The sequence below is a fragment of the Papilio machaon genome, chromosome 10 (assembly GCF_912999745.1).
Source record: "Papilio machaon chromosome 10, ilPapMach1.1, whole genome shotgun sequence".
NCBI classification, from domain to species: domain Eukaryota; kingdom Metazoa; phylum Arthropoda; class Insecta; order Lepidoptera; family Papilionidae; genus Papilio; species Papilio machaon.
Genome location: NC_059995.1, coordinates 1,862,538 through 1,884,882, shown reverse-complemented (window position 1 = coordinate 1,884,882; position 22,345 = coordinate 1,862,538). Strand labels below are relative to the sequence as shown.

The following is a 22,345-nucleotide window of genomic DNA, read 5'->3' as shown; positions in this document are numbered from 1 at the left end:
ATTACATTACTTCAGCAACGGCAGACTTTCCAATTTTTATAAAACTCCACTGGATCTCTAACGAAAGTCTAGACTTACCTTCAGCGTCGGGGCAGATGAACCTAGTGCGCGGCACGGGCGCTATCTCCGCGGTACCGGGGCAGGCCTGCGAGTGCGCCAGGCTTCCCGGCCACACACACACCTCGTAACGCGCGTCAAACGCTAAACCCGTAGGACAGTCGAACTCAAATACCTGCAAAACACGAGAGGAAACATCGACTTGAGCACACACTTGAATTAGATTAAATGGTGTATGACCTACGCCTGACAAAATGCATGTATTCGTAATAATATGTCAACATTTGAAAGCGAATACATAATACATCCTGGTACATGCATATTATGTATATGTACGTACCAGGATGTGTAAGCACAATACACCTGACAGTTAAATTGCAAAAGTTCAATATACTAACAGTATAATCAGGTGAGTACTGGTCGAACTTCACGCAGCGGTAGAATCTGGCGCAGGAGCGCGGGTGTACGAAGTAACCTTGGCGGGAGCAAGAGAATTCAGTTCTTGTGTCCTGAAAAATAAAGTACAATATTTAAAATCACATTACAAAATTTTCTTCGCGAAATATCTCATACATTCAAACGGAAATTAAAGGATGATCAACGTTTTAGCTATTCCGTAACAGATGGCGTTCTAGTGAGGCAAAGTTTTGTTGCATACCGAAATTGAGTGTTTATTTAATATAAATTTAGTAATCTAATGATGAGAAAATAATTTTTAAATATAACAAACCTCTCTGATAGAGTGAATGACGCCATCCGAGTCTACGATCTGAGTGATGCGGTAGGGAGAAACTTGCAGCGCGTCTAGAGGCCGGCCCTGCCCCGCTGACAGGATCTCATTCTCCAGAGATCTAAAATTATAATTACTCCTTAATAAGTAATTTTTCTAGGGTAGTCTAAAAATTATACGAATCTATATCTAGTCAAATTACCGAGCCTTAGCAACGAAAAAGTGGTGTGGAACTTTACCTCAACACTGCAGCTCTGGGCGCCCGACTTTGCTGGTTCAGGACCTTAGTCAAGCTGGCTCTTAGAGTAGGTCCACATGGCGTGTCTATATCCTTGTCGGCTCTATGCAGCGCCAGTCCAGCTAGACCCCTGACGCGAGCATATTTACCTTTCACGTCCACTGACGATGCATCTTCAAAGGATATCCAAGTGGTGTTCCTGTAATATACATTTTAAGTAAAAAAGTACACTAAAAATCCGTGCAAAATCAATTATTGCATCAAAGAAGAGATTTTGATTGGGCAATAATATTATTCCATAATATTCATGCTGTTTCTACTTATTTTTGAGGATAAAATTTCTCTGGATTGTTTAGTTCATGCAATATTCGTTCACGTATTGGATGTAAAATGATTTAAGGCGTAAAGTCTTAGATTTCAATTTAAAATAATATAACTAATGTCAACGAAATATTTAATTATTTTTAAAATTTAAACACACCAACATTACGAATGCACATTTATGACGCAAACGTTATTTATAAATAACAGAACAAGATTCGAATTCATTGAAACTAATTAGAAAACCAGCTCTGTTTAACATCTTAACATCATTTTAATCTATACTCTATACATATTAATAAAATCTATTTCGTACACATGACGTATTTGCGTAGTTGTTAATGAACAACAATTTTATTTAATTTTTATCTGTCCACAATTTCGCATTTGTTCCGAGTAATCTTCGAAACGGCTGGACAGTTTTTGACGTGACTTGGACGGGTAGTTGATACATGCGAGCATTTTATAGGCTACTTTTTTAAATTCTGCACTGACAAAGTCACGGGTTAGTAAGTCACTAGTTATTAAAATAAATTCAGTTTTATTGCGTCATGTTATTTAAAAATAAACTTTGCATGGTTTATTTCCCAATCTTGTTATAGATCCATTTTAATTACGAAGATATAAATTGTGTGACAATTATGGACAAGACTTTTTTATAGCTCTAGATTCTGATTATTAAAATTAATTAAGCATTCATAACACTTTTTAAAGTTGTTAAAATTCAAATTGAGGTCGTTATTTACACAATCCTTATCTCTACACTTTGAGAATGGTAGAATAAAATCATACTAATATTATAAATGCGAATGTTTACATGGATGGATGTTTGTTTGAAGGTATCTCCGGAACGGTTCAACGGATCCTGATGAAATTTTGCACAGACGTAGAGCATAGTTTGGAAGAACACATAGGCTTATTATGTTTTTTTTGTTAATTCCGCGCGGACAAAGTGTCGGGCATCAGCTAGTTTATTATAGTTTGCAATTTGTACAACCTTTATATTTTAACATCTATCCAAGTCAGTATACTCATTTATGTTAGTTAATATATGCTGTTAATATATATACACATTGTCGTCTCTTTCATTCACGACAAAATAAATTGAGATAACTATATTTTTGCACAGCTGTTTCGACAATGGAAATTTACGGTAACTGAAGATCGCAATCTTAAATACAACATGCATTCCTAATTTAAAATGTATTAAAAAGCTAAATAAACACATTCTAGAAAACTTAAAAAGATCTGGAGTCAAGACGTATAAACTATAGCTTTTCCAACAACACGTTTATATGCATTAGTGAAATCGCGGACAGAACATTAAAAAGTTATTCTAAATATTTACAAATACAGATTATAGATGATAATTACAGCATTGATTTGATCTATGGTCAGAGATCAGGCAGGTAAAAAATAAATAAACATTAACGTAATATATTAATAGTGTCAATCAGATGTTTATTCTAATACTTTGCCGATAATTTTATAAGTATTGATTATGTCACACTTTTGACATGAAATTGAGCTAAGTTCTGATAGACACAAGTTTTTTTTTAATTTATTAAGGCATTGAGACATAAGTCTTTCCTTAAACTATTGCCAGTATACGACCCTTTGTTTTGCATAATCAAACATTTACAAGATAATTAAGTAGCTATGTGTTCTAATAAATTTAATAAGTAGTCCTAATGATAGATTACTTATAATGTTTTATGTAATAACGTTCTTTCGAAATTTCAAATTTATTTTAAATTTCTTCATCAAATTTTAACACGTTCATTGCTCTGTGAGATCAATTTATACCACAAAAAATCGTAAAGGTATTGATAGTGTTAACTGCATAAATCAAAACTTACTTAAACGCATACGGAGCGGACAAATCTTGGTCCCTTTCCAAGGTCCATCTTCCTCTCTGCAATTGCCTGCAGAGCTCGGCTTGATCGATCTCTTTTGGCTCATCATCCATTGTCGGGCTACCGGGAGTACTCAAGGTCTCGTTGAGGAGTGTGAACTGACGTGCGGTTGCTGGTAAACTGATGACCACCTTGGATGAGGGCACACCGAGACCAACTACTAAATCGACAACTGAATCCTGAAAGAAAATTAATTTGATAACTAAATGTTTGTAGAGTGTTCGAAACGAAAAAAACGAAACGAGAGTCGAGAAATGTTATTCGATATATAAAAAGTTAAACTGAAAGTGTGTTAGATCGTATCATAAAATTAAAGACACTAATTCATTGCGAAAATCAATAACAAATTCATGCAAATTAAGTTTAATCTTTGTCATTTTAAAAGATAGACATACGATACTCATTTCCACATTTTTATTAATTAGATTTGTTCAAATGGATAACATTATCAACAAAATAATTTAAATTTCCAAAAAATTTGGTCGAATTTATACATTTTGAGACAGGTTATTGTGTAAGTAGGTAATCCTGCGCCTACGCAATATTTTAGAGCAGAGTTGCAAGAAAAGAAATGTCACCACAAAACTTTAAACATTAGCAAAACTTGTTATGCCTTTACCTAATTAGGTTACAATTATTATGAAACAAAAGAAGCTTAATTTAATTAGATACAAATAAAGATTGTAGAAGGTTTGATCGATTGACTAAAGTTAACATAGATTTTAAATCACCTAAGAGTTTCCAATTTCGGTTTGGTTCCCATTTATTTATTTATATTTAGTTCAAAAATTAGTCGTAAGTTTTGTTATTCTTTTAAAGAATTTAATTTATTCCAAAGAAATATTTTCGTTTAGTGTTAGTTGCTCATCATACTTTATAAGGAACAGACTTAATGTGACTACATTGTATGGAGTCTTAAATAGCAAAGATGCACCTGTTACTTGGCCTAGTTGTACTAATTTGTAAAGAGAAACATTATTTTCTTATTTCCCTTTAAAACATTTTAAAATAGTCCTTATTGGGTTAAACATAAGAGTGTCTTGGCACTTTTAATGTTGCATAAGTAAAAATTGCTGAATTTTTCTCGCAGTAAGCCAGTTCACCTTCGCCATAAACTACTGAATAGAACAGATGACGCAATCAAACTCAAGCTTGTACATATGCCTCCTCAAAGCTAGGACTTGCGTTGATTTAAAGAGCAAGGTATAATGAGATTCAATCTTTATGTTAGCTCATAAGCTGACATAGCCGTTAACTAATTGTGGAAGGATAGACATCAAGGGTGACAGATTAAAGACGACAACGCATTAACCAACGGGTGGCATACTAAGACACAGTCCGTAAAATGACAGCTCCCAAAATTAGAGACGAAAAGAGATTAGAAGTGCCAACTTCAAAAGCACACTAAGTAATTTTTCTCAAAAAAAAACATTTACAAAACATTACCTTTTCTCATTTTAGATATTTCCGTCTTAAATGTCAGAGTAACCTAATTTAACAAATCATAATTACGCAATACAAACTTTTGTAGTTTTAAAACGGTGTCATAACTTGTTAAATTAAAACTTTTGGCACCATTAATAAAGGATACAAATGGCATTTTATAAATATTATAAATATAATAATCATTTATATTTGATATATTTCCCACAAAACACAGGAAATTGCTAAATGTACGAGCGTTGTTAAGATAAATTACTAGTCAATTTACATACTTATAGATATTTTGCTCGAAATATTGACAGCGTTATTGATTGCTACAATTATAGTTCAGCGGTTAAACGACTTATTGACTAGTAGTTAATTCGATTATCTTCCAAATTGTATTTGAATCAGTCATATGTAACTTGGTATCATTGCCAATCGATGATCTAGGCCTAGGCTATGTCCCTAGGTTTTTTTTTTATACCATAAGGTGGCAAACGAGCAACGGCCACCTGGATTCGCCGCAATAGCGAGGCGACCGTTGCCTCGCCCATAGACATCCGCAAATGCAGATGCGTTGCCTACCTTTAATCAACGGAGAAGGGGACGCATAGAAAGAGGATATTTCTCCTTCCTATGCGTCCCCTCCTCCGCCAAATCCACTTCCCCATCCCATCCTTTCCTAATAAGAAAAGGGTGTGAAGGGAAAGAGAACTAAAATTAGGCCTCCGGTACCACACGCATCAGACGAAACGCGGAATTGCTTCCACTTCACGCCTGTCTTCTGTGTGATCGTGGTATTGCACCGGTCGACCCGGCCAATTCGTGCACCCAACAAATATTGTTGTTGCGGGATCTACCACTGTTAAAGTCCCTAGGTAGAGAAAGGACCTGCCCGACACCCATGCTTGGTATCCTATACTTCATTCCTCATCGTATTGGTCAATCTCTAAAATCTGTGTACGAATACAACACGAATTAAGTGATAAAGGTAACCTTCACGGTGTTTAGACATAATTTAAGATATATTATTTTCTTAGTACTTTATGTTTTTTCATACAGATTATAAAATGAGATGTTGCAATATCAGCCACGGCCATTGGCCACACCCATACAAGTTAAGCTACTCTACATTTATTACAACCTTTGCTTTATATTTTAAATTGTTATTATACTTTAAAATATTGACTGCCCTACATTTTATTCAAAAGTTATAAATTATACGTAATTCATTGTATTTTTGACATTGAATAGAATTGTCTAAGACTTAGATTTTACTTTATTGATTTTTAATTGATCCTATTTTTTTTTACATAAATATTACATTCTTAGTTTCTGAAACGTTTTAGTTATTTTTTTATTATTAAATAATAGAACTGTCATAATACACACTGACTTATAAATAATAATAAATAGTGAACATATTTTTTATAAATAAATATAAAATAAAAATTATTTATTGATATAACATGTAATCAGATGGTTTAATTTAACAATAACGTGGGTTCGTAAAGACATTATGTAGTTAATTACATCGTAAAGATGTGAACGGCACATTGAACATGTTTATGAATGTGTTTCGAAAGTCACAGTACTTTTAAAAATTATTGTATAAATACAATTAAAAAGAAATAAAAATTATAATTTCTTCATACCCAGCCAGTCTTTTAAGCATTTTTATAGCTTAATTTATCTCCGAAAGAGGTTTTATTTAAGAAACTTTATATGCGCTACTAATGTTATGTTACGAAATATTTTTATGTATCTGTCCTCTGTTTTTCATGTGTATAATTTGTGGTTATAGAAACTCGTCATGGCTGTCTTTAAAATTGTGTTAATTAACAAAAGCCACACACGGTGAAATTTAATAATTACTTAAGCAGGCTCGTAATTTTCTAATTAGTAATGCACACTAACAATACACTTTACACACACAAGCAAAAGTCCCGGCTGTCACCTAGAGTGGTACCCAGAGATACGGAGTGCTATTTGGTTAGATCCTGGCACAGATCTCTCGTTATTTCACGCTCATACATATATGTTCGTTGGTTTCGGGTGCTCTGAATACCGCGCTTCCTTAGTATGTCACAAATTGATCAGTTTAAGTTTGTTTATGACGACTAAGATTTAATTAATAGTGATAAATTCACACTCACAGTGTTCATCATGTCCCACAATCCGCTCAGTCGACTTGGATGATAAGTCATCTTCTTCACTAAGCCTAGAGCATGGGTCTGGACAATCATCAGGTCGATTTTTTTCACTAGCTCTCTCAAGTCGTAGTACTTAGCCAGGAGTTCAGGATGAGCAGGCAGCGCCAGGAACAAAGGTCCACCTCCAGTGGAACTGATAGCGGATCGAGCTGACTCCACCAGTTCAGTGACCTTTGTTCTGTTGAGGGTGCGATGGGCATCGTGGATTTCCAAACCCTGTACGTGTTTGGATTTCAAAAGTGAGCGCAGGTCCTGTAAAAAGAGATAGGTGTTAGAAAAAATGTCTTTCGTGCTTAGGGATGATTATTGTGACTGATGTTTAACGCAAGAAACTCAAAACTCTATCTCTCAAAATTAACTAAACTAAGAATAACTGAACTCAAACTATGTGAATTTTAGACCTAATTACATGGATAAAATTAGACAGCGTTTGCTATTTATTACACTGTCTTTTTTAAAGAAACGAAAGATTAATTAAGTTTATTTTTAGCCTTGAAACAACTCAATGTCGAACAATTCCATGGTATTAATTTAGCTGGATCTGGGTTATTTTTTTAGTTATGTTTTCTTATTATATTTAGGAATAACGAAGTGGAATTATACTGAATGGTTTAGATGATCAAACAAAACTGCATGCAAATGTGTATAAACATATTTCATAATTTTAAATTAATTCGTTAAGATAAAATCTCGAGTTTTTCTAGGATCATATGTTTCGACCTTGCGGCAACATGTATGAGGACATGAATAACAACATCTAGTTGTTGTTGAGACACATTTAAAGAATGAATTTGAGATGTTTGGGAGTTCCGGCTTCGCTTGTTTAGGAATCTTAAATAGCTTTGACCCGATTGGAACATATTAAGATTCACTTTTAATGAATATCTACAAATATGACTCATGTTTTTATTTATAAATTGATACATAATATGTATTTATGTTTTTTGACAGTTTTTGGGTCACGTTACCCGCTTTCAAACAATACTGAAAACAATTGAACAAAAACTTTTTTTTAAATATCAAAATGTGGCAATCGAGCAAACGGCCACCTGAATTCGCCGAAATAGCGAGGCGAATGTTGCCCATAGACATCCGCAAATGCAGATGCGTTGCCTACCTTTAATCAACGGAGAAGGGGACGCACAGAAAGAGGATATTTGCCCTTCCTATGCGTCCCCTCTACCGCCAAATCCACTTCACACTGAAAAGGGTGGGAAGGGAAAGAGAACTAAAATTAGGCCTCCGGCACCATACTAATCAGACGAAACGCGGAATTGCTTCCACTTCATGCCTGTCTTCTATTTGGTCGTGGTATTTAACCAATAAAATTATTATGTTTTGCTCTATGTAAACCCGAAAACACAAATGCATTTTGTTAATCTCCCTATGTGTTCTAGCTATAATACGAGTTCATTTACTTCATTATTATTTCCTTGAGATAGACATAAAACTGTCTACAAATCTACGTATTAATCTACATATGCAGTTGTATAATTGTTTATCTACTATGCGGTAGTTGTCAATAACTTCCAGTTTTGCAAACGACTTAAATTGAAGCGAATTCATGTTTATTGACTAATGTTGCGTTTATGAAATATAGTCATTTATTACAAAAATTATAATCATCTAAATCACGGTGATTATTCAAACATAACATACAATCAGCTTATATTTATTAAATAAATAAATTAAAAAAATAATACTATACCCTACTATCTAAGACTTTTGCTCTTTATCTCTACCTTAAAAATATAAATTAAATTATATAAGTAAACCTAACTTTTGTCCTACATTCAGTTTTTCCATTAGTTAACTTGTCGTCGGTGAGTAATGTCAGATTGACAAGGTAAATCGACTCCGCATGCGAACGCTTTAATTCTACCGCACAGGATGTTGGATACAGAACTGAATAAGTTACAGGTCAATTTAAAAAGCAACGTCCTTTGAACAATCTACTTTTTATAGTTAAATAAAAATAAACTCTTTGATTTGTGTTTTTTTTATTTGTCTATCGTAACTACCATATTTGGTGTTAAAAATTTTATGCGGTAATAAATAAACGATAAAATTATTATTAAAAATACTTATGTTATAGAATTTCAGTTAGTCGAATCAGTGATTTTCTTTAATTATTTTAAAAATATTAAATGGAAGTAAAAATCAATCGTACTGGCTACTTGTTCAGCTATAAACTTGGATTCCTATATCTGTCTATGGTAAATGAAAACACTGGCCGAATTCATTATGAACGTTAGTTATTGATGTAAATTAAAAAAAAAGTTGTTTGAAAATGGAACGCCTTCCGAATTTGGCTTTATATTGTGCGCGAATGTTTAGCAACGTTTAGTTTCGCATTCAAGGTGAGGTCCGATGCATATTTATAAAAACATAAATATTTTAAGAGGGTTTCAGTGTTAGTGTTAATCGAATCACTACTGCAACGTCTACTGTGACAAATCAGACTGAGGCAAATGGAATCAGAAATAAATATTTAATGCCGTTTTAATTTCAGACTAGCCATAATGTAATACTGTATTGAATTTATTGTTACACAACCATCGTTTGTAACCCAGAGGGGTAAGCAGAGATTACGGATCTCCATTTAGTGTGGCCAAATCAATCTCCGCAATCCACTTTTCACCATTTCGGGAGACGGAACGTGACGGGTGGCGAGCCGCGTCGCCGCTTTTTCTCCTAGGAATTCACACATATGTGCGGGTTGCATCACGATATTTTCCTTCACCGTACGAACGTCGGACAAATGTACATAAGTAAATCTAATGTGGTGGGATTCGAACCCAGGACCTGCAGATTGTAAATCAAGTGCTTAACTCCTGAGCCACCGACGCTTATATTGTTACAATTTCGACAGAATTCACTATATTCATAAATTTTACAAAGTAAAATTATTATTTTTGTGTGCCTGTATCAATCTTTCAGGTGTCCTAATTACTGTAAAAAAATTACGCTTCAATTCAGATGATTTCTTTAAAAAAGCAGGGTTACGTGCTCCACTCCAGAGACACCTGTGGAACGCAACGGTGCATCACAGCACTCAGCTTACGTGCTATCAGGTAGACGTAGAGCATACGCTCCCTTTCCACTACTGCGGCAACAAATTAATTATGTAATATTGCAAAAGAAATTCAGTGCTGAATCGGTTATTTAATGGGTCATAAATAAGTTTTAAAAGTCAAGTCTTTTATCTATATATATAAAAGAAAGTCGTGTTAGTTACACTATTTATAACTCAAGAACGGCTGAATCGATTTGACTGAAAATTGGTGGGCAGGTAGCTTAGAACCAGGAAACGGACATAGGATAATTTTTACCCCGTTTTCTATTTTTTATTTCGCGCGGACGGAGTCGCGGGTAAGAGCTAGTATATTATAATAGCGACCAGTTATTATTAATCACATATCCTTTATTAAGTATTCGATGACAGAATTAACGTAATTATGTAATTTTTTTATATTCCGCATTTTATAAAGTTTTCCTGTATGTTTGGACAGTTTAAAGCCGTTAATAAACGTAATTCGATAAAAAAAAAACTAATTTATAAACAAGTTGATTCATTCATACACATTAGACAAGATTCTGATCATTCTGAGATTTTAGATTCTCAATTTTTATTTTCTCGTAGAACCGTTTCAAAAGTTTTACTAGTTTCAGTAAACACACTGCTGTTACGTTTTCCCTTCAACTCATAAACGACTAGTTTTATCTCTGCCTTCGTACATTCCTGGATCCCACGTAGATTACTTTAAGAATCACTATACCCTGAAAAACCCCTGAAACACCTCGACTTATACATAAAACTAATTTCTTGCGTACTTCTAGACGACGTTGTAATAAAGAAGGAGATTGAGGCTTTCTATGTCTCTGGTGTACACATGTAATTTCACAGTCGTCCTCGATTCATTAATCTTCGTTAAGCCTCGTCCTAAATCCGTCCGATAGGCAATTAAGAATATGATAGTAAATTTACTGTTGGCATACGAATTACGAAACCCAACATACATACATACTCACATTGGCAGGTTTTCCATTCAAACTACATTTAATGGCCTCTCGTGAATTGTGTTGACAGCAACTGCTCTACTAATAAAGTAATTTAATAGCATCGTTAGAATAATATTTACGACAATTTTATAATATTACTAGCTGTCGCCAGCGACTCCGTCCGCGCGTAATTAAAAAAAACTTAATTAGTAGCCTATATATCCTTCCAGACTATGTTCTACATCCATGACAAATTTCATTCGGATCCGTTGAGACGTTCTGGAGATATCTTCAAACAAACATCCATCCATCTAAACATTCGCATTTATAATATTAGAGATTAATTAATGTAGAGCAACGTAGATTGATAAACGTAGATACAGTAGTACATAGATTCCCCGTTCCCTCTTTAGTTATTTCGTTTATTACTTAAAACGTGAACAATGCATGTTTATTGAAATGGTTTAATTCTTAGACTGTCTTTCTTACCCCTAACATTGGCAGCTCCTACCCTTTCCTCTTGTATCCTCTATTATTATGTGCCGAGGTGATTAAACAACAAATTAATTTTTACTAATATTTTTTGAACAGCTTAATTGAAGGTAAGTCCTGGCCTGGATCGAGATGGCGCGATTGAGTAATATGGAGATTTTTACCATCTGAGTCAAAAGCTCACTTCAGGTCTCTGCAAAACTGCAGTTAGTTAAAATTTTTGAAGTGAAAAGAAAGTGTTTTTATGCAGCACCTGGTTTTGATTTAAACTAAATGAAATTTTGTTAACCCTGAGCTTTATTAGGGGCCAAGCTCCTCCATAAACATCTGTATAGAGCATAAAAAACTTTCCTTTTTGTAGATTAAGCTTTGGTTATGTTAATTTATCTATCCTTATCAAGTTTCCTTGAATCTGAACAATATAAATAACATTTATAAGCACCTGTGTTAGAACAATAGCTTTAAGAATGCAAATGAGTGCCGAATTGTTTCGAAGCCTTGAAGTTAACGCCTATTTGATATTCCATCGCTCGTTTGTTACATGACATGTCGTTAATTAACGAAACAAAGAACGACATGTATAACGATTCATTTATTTTGAAGGTGTCATTTTCAAAGTTTCGCTGTTATATAATTAATTTTTCTTTTTTTTTTTTGTAACATGTTATTAGGGCAAATGACAAATGTTATCCGTGAACTAATGATTATATTTTTTTTATCTAACGTATCATAGATATTTGTATAGTAAAATCTTCATTTATTTGAATTAATTTCATAATCTGATTGATTGCCCATATCATTCTAAAGTTAATCTGGGGCAAAATGAAATACAATATTATAAGATTATTCTTGCTAAATTTCTGAATGGATTTTTTGTGACAAAAACAAGATATTATTCATTGGGTTGGGTTCATTGGTATCTGCCGCAGCACATTCCGAATGAACACCTTTTCTTTTGAATAAATTAATTTCTTTCTTTCTGTCTTCCTTCCTTTTTTCTTTCTATCTTTCTTTCTTTTTTCTTTCTTTCTTTCTTTCTATATTATAATAAAAAAATGTGTACGCGAAAAATCCAAGGCGGAAATCTAGCGCTTCTAAAATAATGCATTATAATGTCTCTGAAACTTAATTGACATGAGTCATTGTGTCCTTGAATTACAATAAACAAGTCCACTGACGATACACAACATAATGAATAATAGTTTACAAATGACTTATTCATATATAAGAAGCAAAGTATCACCAAAAGTTTCCACTACCGTAACAACTGTAAGACAACGTAAATCTTCGAAAATCCACGATTTTAGCTAACAGTTCTTTTTGTTGATGGTACATTTCGCAGCAAATTCATAAAATATCCCAAATCTCTTACATCTTAACCCTAAAATTCAGTAGACCTTGTCCCTAAATGTTAAAATATATGTGTGTAGTGTGTACTAACTGTCGCCCGCGACTCCGTCCGTGCGCAATTAAAAAAAACTAAATGGGGGGGGTATGAAAAATAGATGTTGGCCGATTCTCAGACCTACTGAATATGCTCACAAAATTTCATGAGAATCGGTCAAGCCGTTTCGGAGGAGTTTAACCACAGACATCGCGACACGATAATTTTATTTATTAGATTATGGTTTTTATATATGTTAGTAACAGAAAGATAAATGTCCTCTGAAAATAAATGTAACTCATAAAATAAACAAAGTTAAAGCACAAGACGAATAATGATTATACTCGTAGTCATATAAATATATGTAGATTGTTAGTCTTTATTTTTAGTAAAGCAATTAAGTTATGGAAAAAAAATCACAACAGAGCCTAAAATAAATTAATTGTTGGTTTAAAATTAATTATAATTTTGACAAATGACGTCGATGGTCCAGATGACTGTGTTTAAGAACAGATATCCAACCGTTTCAACTCTCAGACCACTCGTTTAAGAACATATTGTGATGTCATTCTTTTTTTTAAATCAAATTACAGTTTTAATCAGTTTTAAGAAAATTAATACTCGGTTAGTGACATAAGATCCAAATAAATTTTGAATGTAGAGTTATTTTCAAATAGAGATGAATGCAGGGCCGGCGTAAGAGTTGGGCTCGGTTGGGTTACCGCCCAGGGTGCTGGTCAGAAAGGGGCGCCATTAACGAATTACACAGTCTCACCTAACCCTTTCATACCTCCTCAGGCATGATAAGAAGAGGGCGCTGTGGAAATGACGCCCATCTCTAGTAGAGATTCAATCGTTACTGAATGAATGGATATGAAATTTGATAGTCTGCATTATCTATAAGATCAGTGGATTCACCCGGTACAAGATATTTATATTATTAAGTTGTCCAAGCGACCTTCCCGCGAGCAACTAAGCAACCAAATAAAATCGACTATGTTAAGTTCTGACACCAATATTATAGCATCTCGGAAACAATAACCAAACGTTACAATAGTTATGGAATTTTCTTGCATCGAAGAAAATTACAGGACATTTGTAGTCTTATAAAATTACGTCTTAATAAGTACTCTTTATTTTATCAAACGAATATAAATTAAGCAAAACAATTCTTTTAAATATTGATGATATAAACAAAATATAAATCAATCAATCAAGTGTGTGTTGACGTGTTTTAATTTAATCTAAATTAATATTCACAAACGGTATTTTCTCGCCCTATATCACACATTTACAGATAATAAATTATTCAACAAAATAATGACGAATAAATAATTTTACTCATTGACTATTCGACTTAAAAATAAAAAAAATCATCAGTTAAACCTAGTAAATTATGAAACATATCTTAAGTGTAATTTCAAATACTTCTGGTTTTTTTAATATTTTATATCCGACATTTATAGACATAAATCATGGCAACACTAGCGACGTGCATTTCGCAAGACGCTCGTGTGGCATTACCATATAAACGAGCCGAGCGCGCCACTAAACATCGATCAACCACCTTGCCCGCCGCCCAATCAAAATCGTCTCAACTATCCGAGGTTAGATACATTATAAAAAACAAGCAATTCATTTTTATGTACATAGTTGTACGGTTTCAAAATAACCGCGGAATTCCACTGTTCCCTTTCATTCTGTTTGACAAACTAATAATTGGTTTCTGAGACCAAAAACCCTGTTTATAACATGATACTATCTTTGTTTAATCAAAGTTTTATATAGTGCTTTTGTTCTCAGAAATCAAGGTTAAGGACGACAATTTGTGAAGTGTCACTGCAGTGAAATTCCGCGATGAGACTAAATTAAAAAGAAAATTCACGATATTAACTAGTAATATTAACACATTACAAATGATTGCTACGCTTGTATTTGTACATGTCTTCCGGCTGTGGAAATCCATGGTTACGTGAGAAAATTGTGATCGAAAACTCTCAAACTATTCATATATCATATCTTATATATAACTAGCTGTCGCCCGCGACTCCGTCCGCGCGCAGTTAAAAAAAAATGAAAAATAGATGTTGGCCGATTCTCAGACCTACTGAATATGCTCACAAAATTTCATATATATTTTATATATTAGAAATTCTCGTGTCGCGGTGTTTGTGGTTAAACTCCTCCGAAACGGTTTGACCGATTCTCATGAAATTTTGTAAGCATATTGAGTAGGTCTGAGAATCGGACAACATCTATTTTTCATACCGCTATTAGGTTTTTTTAACTGCGCGAGGACGGAGTCGCGGGCGACAGTTAATATTGTTATATTTTGAAATCAAATCACATTAGCCTGAACTAGCGATCTAGATAATCTTAATAGTATTGAGAAATATTTAAGAAGGTATCTTAATTTTGCAACACGGATGCTAACAGCTCTTTAAAATATATAAATAGTTTTTAGTTTGTAATCAAATGTCAAATACCTCGTAAACGATAATTTGCATACTATGAAATAAATGATACTGTATTCATTATTTTTTACTAAAATTCTTTACTATATTACATACAGACACACTAAAAATATGTATATATGCATAGATATTTAGACTTCGACGAGCAATATGCAATATGTAGTGTAGAACTAGGGTTGCCAGGTCGTCAAACCTACTAGCCGGACAGACCAGCCAGTTTGAGCAGACATTTGGGTAGAAAGGGCGGACACCCTATATTATTTAAGATTTTGTCTAAGTATTAATAGGTACACTCTCGTTTGGCAAATGTAAAAAGTCTAACAAAAGCCGGAAAACCGTTTATTTTGGCCGGACACGCAATCAAAAAGCCTACCTATGCCCGGCTTTATCCTGACGCCTGGCAACGCTAGTCTTATAAAGACGAAAGATTTGTATTTTTGTATATAATGAATAATCTCCAAAACTACTGGACTAATGTCAAAAATTCTTTTGCCATTAGAAAGCTACATTATCACAAACTAACGTAGGCTATATTTATTACTAGATTTTGTTTAATTCCGTGCGTACGAAGTCAAAGTTGTGTTATAACTATATGTATATATGCATAGGTGGGCACAGTTAATCAAAAAGTTAACTTCGTTAATCGTTAATTCGTTAAATAAAAATTTAACTTCGTTAATCGTTAAAGCGTTTAATTTACGAAAATTTAACGCAAGTTAAAGTTAACAGTTAAAGTTAATTTTTGTTTATATTACGAGTATAAGGTGCAAGCGGGAAACGGCCATACGAATAATCTCCGAATCGTATGGACCGATTTTGTCGAGACTTTCAATAGAACTTAGGCTATTTTTTTTACTGCGCTTACGAAATCTCGGGCGATCGCTAATTCTGTCTTTAGTTTAGTTATATAATATACTAAAATAAAATTTAGACAATAGGAGCGATGTACTAATGCCTGTACCATAATAATGACATAGCATGCACTAGTTACACACACTTATATACTACACTGACAATGATGGACAATTGACTTTTTCAGTCAATTTTTTATCGACAATCCGACGTCATGGAATTAGAGAGCTAACTAAATTTAGACAACATAAATTTTCTATTAAACATTAAGACATGCGATAATATACAAAAGAAAACAAAACTTTTGTGCAGTATTTACATTTATCTGTTACTATTTGCACCCGAATATTCATTTGCTCATACTCCAACAACTGAACATTTAATTTTATGTATAATTTGGTAATATTTTTTTATTCTATTTTAGCTAAGGACCCACGAACAGACTTATCATTTTTTATTTACTTTTTATTAATTAATAAAGATTTATTAATAAAACTTCTAACATCAGAGGAAACTTATTATAACATTGATAAATGAACTATATAACCAATCCAGTGATACATCTCAACGCATCAAACTATACAACTGAGATGCCTTCGATAACTTCTATCATCTAATGATCTATCGTCCGATCTATTGTTATATGTTAAATCAAGTTAAATTACTCTCAGTGTATAGAGCATACGTTACACGACATAACGAAAACAACCGATCGCGGGTGATGTCTTCTCTTTTTCTTATCACCTACAAAATCGTTATAGTTAATTAGTAAGAATATGTTTTGAATTATTTTCAACGACATTCGATTAATTTTAAAATAAACTTTCGATATACGTAAAAAAATCGATGTCTTTTTGGAAAGGTCACTTGTGGCTACATTTCACATATTAATTTTAGTATAACACAATTTACCATTATTTCACTAACATAATTATTTTATCTTTTTCCTCATTTTTTCGCGTTTTGTCGTATACTTTTTTTTTGTAAACAAACAAATTATCTTCGCTATTGTCTTTGCGCAGCGCACGTGCATCCCCGACCATTAGAAGGGTTAGGGCCATAAATCCATCGAGTTCGTTATCGCATTCTCGGTGCGGCTGTCCATTTGATCCTTTGTTCATATTTTTGTTGTTGTTAAAATTATTTTTCGTTGACTATGAAGAAGCCCCAAAAAACAAACGACGGTAATAAACACCTAAATCCCTTTTGTTTTTGAGGAACGTTTATTGCGTGCACATTTCGTCTCTCGAATTTTTAAATTTATTTTTCATTGTTTGTTTCTTATCTACGCAATGACAAAAAATCCTATTTGTACGCTGTTTCAAATGAACCGTAAACTATATTTTTTTATATTTTTTGTTGTCTTTAAACTCCAACAAAATAAACATTTTTGTCTGCAACAAAGTTTAGTTGTATTTTAGGTACGACTTTGAAGAGTAATGCACACTCGATTATTTTGATTGCAATTCAACGCAGAGTTTATCTTTTTTAATAGATTTTGCGTCTCACGTATAACAATTATTGTGTTAAAAGTAAAGTGTTTTCGAACCTTATGTTGATTTTATAACAAAGTCTTGTTCTAAAAAAAATTGATGTTAAATAAATGAAAACCAGTTTTAATGTGAATAAAATGTAATAAAGACTTTTCGAGATATTTGTGTAAATGTGAAATAATTAATAAACTTTGAAGGTGTCTAGCGCCTAAACTTCGCAATATTTGATAGAGGTGAGTTTGTTTAAATCGTCATTATTTTCTAACAAGGATTCTGTGGTACTCTTTTGATCACGTCTATCCCGGCCGCTCGGTGTATTGTATAACATGCATCACACTCGCTCGCTCTCGTTCTCTCTCGTTCTCGTTCACCATTCGACTCGCCGACGGTCGCCGAACATAGCCGAACTTACGAATGTAGCCTGATGCATAATTTAAATAAAATGACAACACGTCATTAAGTGTCTATTGTAACAATTAACGGACTAAATTAACGGAAGTAGAATTTAACGGAAGTTAACAAGAGCGTTAACACTTTTTGAATTTAACTTAAAAGTTAATCCGTTAAGGAAAATGTTAACTTCGTTAATTAACGATTAACGGATTAACGAGTTAATGCCCACCTTTGTATATATGCATATGTAGCCTCTAATAGGCGTGTGCTTTGACAGTTTAATGGAATAGGTATTTAAGTGGCCCACTTTTGCAGTAAATAAACTATAATTCACAGTCATGCATGTAATATGTCACTTATGTAGAACGTTAGTTACTCTTATTATCATAAATTATTACAGATTATAAAGATCAGCGTAGTTGGGGTGTGGTCTGTCCTTTCACGGACCTCCAGGCTTCGCTTTGCCTTGACTATTAAATGGTTTTATTTTACTTTATGTTGTGTAATGGTAATCAAAATTAAAATTAACACCAACATAAATGATAAACCTATCGTAAATTAAATCAATAGACCTATAAAATAATTTCAAGCTATTTGAAGAGTTGTTTCAAATTTTTTCAATACTTTTATTACTTAAAGCTTAGATTAAATCAACATGAGCATACAAGTTAGCGCTTGTTTACTTGTTTTTATCGCGTATGTTGTTCGTATTGTCGGGTCCTGCAACTTTCGATTGAGTTCAGTAGCAGTTACGCAACTCGTATGTACGCCACTTGTATCACCTGACCGGTTGCCCAAATTGGCGAATAAGGAATGTTTCGGCATTGTACGACACAAAATTATTGCTATAAAGATTTGAACTGACAAGAGTTTACGGTGACAAATGTGAACCCAGGATAGAATAAGCAGATTGCTGCCATCTTTTCTGATTTAACTCTATTTAGGTTTGCGTTTAATAATAATGTCTTTAGGTGTCAACATCTAGATGTTTTTTCGACATCCGCGAAAAAATCAACAGTTGGAATGTAGTCACTGGTTTTTGTTATCACCGTCAGTTTTCGGGTAATAGTAAAGAAAGTTCTGACAATATTTAATTGACCTAAATACTTAAGTATAGATCTGTTGTATCGTGTTTACTTTATTTATTACGTATTGATAACCGTGTGAACTGAAATCGTTCACATTCCGCGAATATGCTGCTAATTGATGATAATTTTATTCAGACTTCATTTATTATGAAAGAAGTTTCGTATGAATCAGACGTTTACTCAATCTCTGAATTGATTTTATGAATATTGTCTGTTTTATATTAAAAACATAAATATTGACATTATATGATGTAAATATGCTATCGCCCCGGCTTCGTCTGTGCGGAATTAAAAAAACATTTAAAGTAGCCTATGTGTTTTTCCAGACTATACATTGGCACAGACTACTTCTGTAGCAAATTTCATCAAGGGTTTTTGTGAGCCGTTCGGTGATACCTTCTAACAAACATCTATCCATCCATCTAAACTTTCGCATTTAGTAAGATGATTGTCCTCAATTGTCATAGGCTGAACTTCTTTCGCTATACTTTAATTAATATTATAGCGAAATTTTAAACACAAATGAAAAATTGACGTGAATATACAGGTTAAGTAATTAAACTTTTCTTGATAAGAACATCGGTTTACCAACTTTTAGGTTAACTTCTTATCAAAAAGTTTTACTTAATAGTGATTTGGTTAGTTAATGCTACTCATTACTAATGTATGCTACAATTTGCTACAATTTTTTATGTTCAGATCTTCCTTAAACAAGAATAAAAATAAAATATGTGAGGACTTTATTCAAGAAAGAATATTATGAATTATTACTAAAGTAAAACTCCCACAATTTTTAGACACGTAGGCAGGCAAAAGTCATACGTCGCTTGCGGCAAGATAATAAAATATCAAGCAATACACACATTTCAATAAATAAAAAAAATAAACGTCCGAATTCCGAAACTCGGACATTTAAAAACCCGCCGCAACCTTGCGCTGCCTTAAAAAGTCCACGCGAGGTCGTCCCCTCTTAAAAAATGTCAATCAATTAAAATATTATTTAGTTCAATTTTATTTTGTTTTAATGTTTCCGCAACTAATCTTATGTGAATGTAATTCGAACTATTTTTCCAACGACTTTTAAAAACCAGAAGAGTAACATATCCAATAAAATTAAATGAGAGTTTTTTTTATTTTATCAATTTTACTGTGCGTTGACATTATCCTGAATGTTATTGATCTTGTAATAATTATTTTCGAGGTAGTAATTTTTATTGAAAACTACCGTTAGTCGTCGACTTCGTCAGTGCAGAATTAAAACGAAAAAAAAACAAGAAAGCCTATTCACGCGTACATCAGTTGTTTTCACCTCAAAGTCCGGTCAAGATAAGTTCAGTCGTTCCAGAGATTAACTGAAACAAATGCGGACCTTTGGATAGTCTGACAGACGGACGAGCGGACAGAAAAAAATTGTCATGTGTACGAAACATATATTTTTTTAATATTACATACTACAGATTTTATTGTACAGATTAACATTTATTTGAATCAGATTTTAATAAATTGGGAAAAAAATTAAAAAAATGGTACCCATCTGCAAGCACTTCCTTTCGATTAAAATAATTTTTATCAAAATCGGACCACCAGAGGGCGGAGTTTCGCGGTAACACACATAAAAAAATACAGTCGAATTGAAAAATGAATTTGTCAAGGTTATACATTTATATCCATTGTCATGATAATGGATAGGATTACATGTTAGTTTATAGATTAAACAGTGCAATAACATATCTGTTGTAAGATATTTAAGGTTGAAATTATAACTAAACTTCCAAGTTAAATAATGCAGCGCAACATGAAATAGTACATTTTTATACGCAGAATGACTCTCTTTTCATTATCTATTGATTGCTGGACAGTACGTTGTAAAATACTAAGTCAAAGTCAAAGTCACAGCTTGTTTTTTTATGAATGCGGTGACCATTTTTATTGTGGTGTTTAATAACTATACACATTGCGAGTATCCTTGTTTATTACACGGCTTAATCGTTATCTTACTAATATTATAAACTAGCTTTTACCCGCGACTCCGTCCGCGCGGAATAAAAAATAGAAAACGGGGTAAAAATTATCCTATGTCCTATTCCTGGTTCTAAGCTACCTGCCCACCAATTTTCAGTCAAATCGATTCAGCCGTTCTTGAGTTATAAATAGTGTAACTAACACGACTTTCTTTTATATATATAAGATACGAATGTTTGTTTGAAGGTATCTCCAGAACGACTCAACGGAACTCTATGAAATTTGGCATAAATGTAGATCATAATCTGGAAGAACACATAGGCTATCATGGACGCGGACGGAGTCGCGGGCGACATCTAGTTACAAAATTATACAAACTAATCTGTTGTTGTCAAAAAACGGGGTACCTTTAGAGACTTTAGCTTTAGACTATTATCCCCTATTGAAATGACGTAACACTCAATCGTAATCTTATTTGAAAATTTAAAGTGTAAGCATGCTTCAACATTAGTGACATACAAAATGAAATAGCAAAAAATTGTATGATAAATTCACTCAAATAAAGGAAAGTTTTGTATGACGTTTCAATTTGTATACCAATATGAGAAAGTCATGCATACACACCCTAAAATGATTAAAAATTTTAACATTATTTTATCAATTGATTTATTCAAAGTAAACACACTTCAAATTCGCTATTATTTATTGACAAGTCGTCGGTGCTTTTAATAAAAGAAAAATGATCTTATAATGAAGCCGTAAAATAAAACTATACAGTGAATTAATTGATCTGTAATAAATTATAACAAACATTGATAATAATTTGTTTTGTATAATTAAAAGATACATTATTATACATCTTAATTTGTATAACTAGCACCATTTGTTTTACTGGTTCACTATCTTTGAATATCTCTACAGAACTTGTATTTCAACATTAACCATAGTAATTCTTTAACATTACAGTAGATTTTAGGTATTAAAACATTCCCTTACATCTCTCTCCTCCGCTTTTGAATTGAGACAACATAACATATTGCCTTAGTTCTCCCCGCAGTTATTTACCTCCAATAAAATTGGCCCATAGTTTGGGATTTTCTGTTGTACATTTCTTAAATATTACAAATGACAAACACGACATAAAACGATTACATTTTCGAACAGAAACATGTGACGGTGCAGCATGAGAAAGCATTATGCGGAAACATTGTCTTCATTGCATGACAAGGGTGATTAGAATTTCCTAAATGTTTATACTTACTTATCACACCTATTCACAATGATAAACTATGTGTGTGTGATTAC

At 33.0% G+C, this 22,345-nt stretch overlaps 1 protein-coding gene across 1 annotated transcript in view; it reads right to left on the bottom strand.

The window, feature by feature from the left end:
* LOC106713360 overlaps positions 1–22,345 on the bottom strand; it is a 33,969-nt gene that overhangs the window by 5,665 nt on the left and 5,959 nt on the right. The window contains exons 2-7 of the mRNA XM_014506163.2: positions 6,844–7,152; positions 3,206–3,441; positions 1,027–1,224; positions 788–908; positions 456–566; positions 79–232 (exon numbers count right to left, since the gene is read on the bottom strand). Of these exons, the coding sequence (XP_014361649.2) occupies positions 79–232; positions 456–566; positions 788–908; positions 1,027–1,224; positions 3,206–3,441; positions 6,844–7,152 (1,129 nt within the window). The remainder of the gene's footprint in view (positions 1–78; positions 233–455; positions 567–787; positions 909–1,026; positions 1,225–3,205; positions 3,442–6,843; positions 7,153–22,345) is intronic.